This window comes from Pteropus alecto, unplaced genomic scaffold, assembly GCF_000325575.1.
Source record: "Pteropus alecto unplaced genomic scaffold, ASM32557v1 scaffold79, whole genome shotgun sequence".
NCBI classification, from domain to species: Eukaryota; Metazoa; Chordata; class Mammalia; order Chiroptera; family Pteropodidae; genus Pteropus; species Pteropus alecto.
This window is the reverse complement of record NW_006494612.1, coordinates 16,809,744-16,815,546: the sequence shown is the minus strand read 5'-3', so window position 1 is coordinate 16,815,546 and position 5,803 is coordinate 16,809,744. Positions and strand designations below refer to the sequence as shown.

The 5,803-nt window shown below is 40.1% G+C and overlaps 1 protein-coding gene across 1 annotated transcript in view; it reads right to left on the bottom strand.

Moving 5' to 3' along the window:
• The window catches only part of TRMT11 (tRNA methyltransferase 11 homolog), a 51,904-nt gene extending 47,192 nt beyond the window's left edge, over positions 1-4,712 (bottom strand). The window contains exon 1 of the mRNA XM_006926196.3: positions 4,580-4,712. Coding sequence (XP_006926258.2) covers positions 4,580-4,651 — 72 coding nt within the window. The 5' untranslated portion in view covers positions 4,652-4,712. The remainder of the gene's footprint in view (positions 1-4,579) is intronic.
• Between the last annotated feature and the right edge of the window lie 1,091 nt (positions 4,713-5,803).

Here is a 5,803-nt window from a genome sequence, read left to right as displayed (position 1 = left end):
CCACAGCTACCATGAAAGTATACCCAGACCATGAAGATTCTCCACCTCAAAACCAAAAGAATGGGAGGTTTGCGCAGTAACTAGTGCCTTTTCTGTTTTGCCTTTTGTCTATGCAACAAATTTTTTTTTTTTTTTTTTAAAGTCCCTGGTATTGGAAGGGGCTGAATTCAGTTGACTAGCATGGACTATCAGTAAATCAGAGGGTAGCCCACAAGTTATTTTGCAACATAGGTGACACAAATTTGAATAGGAGATATCACTGGACTTGGGAGTCAGACCACAATTTGGTTTTCAGTTCTTCCAAATAGTAGCAATGTGGTTTTATACAAGAAATTTAACTCCTGTGACTATCACTTTCCTCATCTGTAAAATAAGAATCATAGGTGCCTCATGAGGTAAAGAGATCTGTAAAGAGAGGAGCACAGAACCTGGGGTGTTATTAAAGGAATCAAGATGATGATGACTGTAACACTTTCCTTGAAGTCCAGTGGTTCAAGAAATCAAGAAAGACTGACAGAGTTAGAATACTTAAAAGAAAAAATGAAGTTATAGATTAAGTTACCTAGTACAGAATGGCTATTGTTCATTCTACATTAAAGCATATTGTGCAATCAGCTTTACATTTAAAACATTTAAAACGGTTTGCTAAATACACTGTTAAAATCAGCAATGAGCTAAAATACAAAGCCTCTAATAAGTTTTTTTAAAAAGTGAAGGATTATTGGAAGTTTTATGGCATGGCATTAGCTCCACTACTCAGAAAGCAATGACTTAAAAGTGAGAATGAATGTGATAACCCAAGTGTCATATTTAAAAGCAAAACATGTATTAAACTAACTACTCCATCAACCTACACAAAAAAAGCAAAACTCAAAACACAAGATTTTTATTCATCTTACGGCAAATTCACTTTCCAGTTGAGAATCTTGCTACATTAGGAACAAAAAAAATTTATATTGGACATTGGATATAAAAATATAGCATGATCTGGAGCATTCCTGATGCATTAATTCACATGCTTTTCAGTTCTTTCAACCACTTTTTCATCCATTTAGTTTGCTTCAGAACCAGCAATAAAATCCAGGTATCTGAACTTTACTTTTAGTACAATAAGGCAGCTGCCAACTAAAATTGGCCCTGAATAACTCAACGTAAAACTGGACCACATTTGCTGTCTAATCTTTTAAAATATAAAGGCAGAACTACTCATTACAGCTCTCCTGCCGAGCAGCAGTTATAATATAGTAGATGGACCTAAAAGTATAAAACGTTCTTTTGATTGCCTTTCACAAAGGGATCCTATTTCATTCGATTCAATAGTTATTAAACAATATGTGTAAGGCACTGAACTATGTAAAAATATATATTTATCCCCTGGGAGCTTAAGGTCTAGTAGAACTAACATAACATTTAACCTAGTATCTGAAATGTGAGGCATAAAACAGCGAGTGCTCTTAAAGAAGTAAAAGCAAAAAAGTATTATATTAAAGTACAGGGGAGGAAAAGATTACTTCAGTTTTAGGTCAATGGAAACTGACTTAAGTACTGAAACAGGGAAAAAAATAAAGATGAGAGAGGACTTCCATTTCCAGTGACTGGCAAACTAGGTAATTCAGATTAAGACTCCTGCTGAGAACTAGAAAAACCTGATACCTGCTTAAGGTATGGAAAGCTTTTGGGAGGGTAAGACAGTAACTAAGAAGAGTTTAAGAAGGAAGAAACAGATCAAATCACCAAGTACTAGGGATGCTATTTTAAAGAATGCAACCTAATTACATCTTTCTCATCCCATTGTCTGACTATATACAGGCACTCACCCTCCTTGGCCTCTCTCTAGTTCCACTCCAGTATCCTCTAAGTGGTATCCTTTCCTTGATACTCCAAAATGATCTTTCTATAACATGAATAATTACTAGTCACTTTCTGGTTTAAAAAGAAAATCACTTGTCACTCCCTGGCTTAAAAAAGGAAAAAAAGTCAATTGCTCCCCATTAAATCTAAATTAAAATCCAAATTCCTTGCAGTGGTCTCAAAACTCTCCAAAATCTGGATGCTACCCACTCACATCTCTTCCCTCATTGCCTACTGCTTCACCCTCCCTTCCCACATACCCCACACCAACATAACCATCTGTGCCTATACACTTGCTATGGTTTTTCACTCAAGTGGGCTTTCCAGTTCTTTTCACTCACAGACCATCTCCTTGATCAATTAAGATCTAATTAAAATATCACTTCCTCCGTGAAACTCTACACCTTTGGACTCTTATCTTGCCAATGCACCTGGCCAGCAAAACATTAATCCTGAATCTATGCCACAATCTTCCTTCATAACTCCTAAGGCCAATCAGCTGAGCACAACTGAAGAAAAATCACAAACTCTTGGCACAATTACAAACACATGATTTTCATTATCAGCTGAGTTTTCAGCATTGCTCTAACACCTGTGTTCTCTACTGGTTTAATTTGTCAGCTTGACTTTTGCTCTCAAAGACGATTTCAAATTTTACTATTTTTCTGTTTCTCCATAAAACTGCTTAGCCCCCTATCTCTCAAGAAATAACCTTAACTCATTCATTACCTAGAATAACAGCCCCTCTGGCAGCTACCCCACACCCACCCACTCTCTCTTGCTATTTATTAAAAGACCAAGACCTCCCACTGTGCCTTTACATCCATCTCCCCAACCCCTTCAGCCTATAAACATATCAATCTCTCCAAGTAGGGAGGGATCCTCCCTTGACACTAGGTCCCCCTCAAACTATTAATTAATCTCTTATTTTCCCTTCTTATGCTCAGTTAAGTGTAGTCTACTCTATCGCCCCTTCCTCATTTTTCATGACCTCCTCCCATAAAAACCCTACAGAATAGCTCAGCAAAATTTCACATACTTTCTATTCTGACACTTGCCTATTTTATGATCTCCTCTCTTCTCACGTTCCCTTAATATCAAAACTTTCAAGGACTTGTATTTGACTCACCACTCTTTAGACACTATGCTTTCTCTGAATAATTTCATTTTTTCTCCTAGTGTTCATATGCAGATGACTCCCAAATATTTATTACCAGTCTAAACCATTCTCTATTAATACACTCATATATTCACTGCCTCCTGGTCATCTTCACTTGTTACACAAGCACATCGAATTCAGCAATAACAAAATTTTAAATCCTACATCTGCCTGCGCTCTCTATTTTACATTCCACCAGGGCTTACCCTTGACTGGTCCCTCTTCCCCCCACAATCAATTATCTATCCTTGATTATTTTATCACCTACTTTCCCAGTTTGTATCATCCTCTTACCCTCTGCCCTGGTTCAGGCCTTCTAAATTTATTAACAAGACTATTCCAACAGACTCCTAACTGGTCTCTGATTCTAGACTTATTCTTCATACTGCTGCCAACATGCTTTTAAAAGAAAAATCTGATTCTGTCATTTCCTTGCTTAAAACACTTGAATAAATTCTCTTTCCAAGCTCCAGGATATTCAAGGCTCTGCATTTTCTGGCCTCTATCTACCTCTACTGCTCTCTTCTTGTCACTCTTGGCTACATATTTCATAATCCAGGAATAAAAAATAGCTTGTAATTCTAATTTACTTATTTTTTCCTTGGCTTGGCTAACTCCTACTCATCCTTTACAGTTTGTGTAATCCATCTGCAAAGCCAACATCCCCCACCTCTTAGGTGGATTAGATTCCCCTTCTGTGTTCTCATATTTTCCTGTGCATCTCTCTATGGCTGCACTTACCAACGTTATTTCATAATGCTACGTTTATGCATCTGCACAGCCCTTTCCCTAAAGAGTAAGCTCCTTGAAAACAGAAACTGTCTTTATCACCGTTATATCCCCATCGTCAAGAACTTTCAATTACAGGTACTCTTTCAATTACAGGTACTCTGTTTCATGAATGAATGAATGAATGAATTACAGGTACTCTGTTTCATGAATGAATGTTATATCCCCATCGTCAGGAACTTTCAATTACAGGTACTCTTTCAATTACAGGTACTCTGTTTCATGAATGAATGAATGAATGAATTACAGGTACTCTGTTTCATGAATGAACGAACGAACGAACAAGTACTGTTTCATGAATGAATGAATGAACGAACGAACGAATGAATAAACAAACAAACCTTTTTCCCAACTTCTCCATCACCTAAGTCCTACCACCCACCACCATCATCCCACCTCCCCCACGTAGTCTGACCCGTATACTTAATATTTAAAACACTGCACACTGAGTATTTCTGTCGGCTATTCTCCGCTAGACGAAGAGTTCCTGGAGGACGGGTCTTACCTGCCTAAATCTGGTACCTGGCACACGGGTAGAGGCAGGAATGAAAAGGTTTAGCAAGGCTGGGAAAGTCCGTCATGGCCTTCTCTCACGCAACCTCCGCCAGGCTCGGTCCTGTCCCAGGAGGCGAGGGACTGGGGACGCGTGATATCCCGCCCAGCAACCCCCCTACCCCAGAACCCTGCGTGCTCGGGGTGCGCGGCTCGCCTCCACTCGCACACCACCCTCACCGCGCCGCCCTCTCCGGTCGGAAGTTGAGGAGGGCTGTGCAGACTCACCGGCAAGCGGAACTCCAGGTGCTCTTGCGCCATGAGCAGCAGATACCTGTTCAGAGGGCTCGGTAGCGCCATTGCAGCCGTCACGGTGCGCCTGCGCGGCCCGCGCGGTGTCTACCCCTTTTCCCCCGACAGGGTGCTTCCGCTGAGGCGGAGCCTAAAGGGCCGGAAACGGAAGCTCGGCGAGGCAGGCGCGCCCCGGATTTTCCCGCGTGGGTTTGGATCACAGAGGTTCTTGGAGTGGCTGTTCACCTCGGCTGTTCGCTCTCCCGTTGAGGTTACGAAGTACGAGTAGCTGGTGTGAGAGGCTGCCTTGTATTCAGGAGCAGGTCGGGATAAGACAATGTAGTTCCCAGTGGTCCTGCCACCTGAGTTGCACTTCCAGCGATCTCTGCAGCTCTTCAAACCCTAGTTCTTCAAAACAGGACTGAGATTTCACCTTTTCCGTGCAGTCTTCTCTGACCACTCCAGGGTTTGGGGACTGACTTACCTGGAACACTCATTTAATATTTAGTATACTTTTTGTATTTTTGCAATAACTTTTCATGGATACATACTTTGTAAGCCAATTAGAATAAGCTCTTGAGGACCGAGATCATCTCTTACGGTTTATTCTGTACCTCGCAGAAAACAAAAGTGTCCTCAAAGTATTCAGTAATTACTAGGTGTGATGTCACACATGAACAGTCCACAGTCAACTATATTAAAACAATGATAGAAGTTGCTTCTAACTAGTCACACTTGCACAGATTTCAGGATAGCATCTAAACTAAGTAGCATATTCGTAAATTTTAGTAATTTGCATATTCTATGTATATCTTGTGGCTTTTGAGAGCACTGAATTCTTTATGTTATTGAGCGCTCTTTTACATTCCACCTTAATATTGTGTAAAGTACAAAAGAGCAGGTATCCTACATATTCCAGGTGTAAAGTACAAAAGAGCAGGTATCCTACATATTCCTTCATGTGCCAGGAATATAGTTGATGCTTAGTTGTAGTGTTTAAGAACTGTGGCTGTGGTGTCAGTCTTAGGCTCAAACCTCAGTTCCACTATTTACAATCTGTAAGCTCATAAGCAAATTTCTTAGTCTCCCTTAGCCTGTTTTATCTAAAATGGAAAAATATTGCCTCCCTCAAGGGATTGTTATGATTAAGGGAAATAATATAAAGTGTTTAATATAACACCTGGCATTATTCTATGGGGTAAATAAATCGTATTTAGAGAG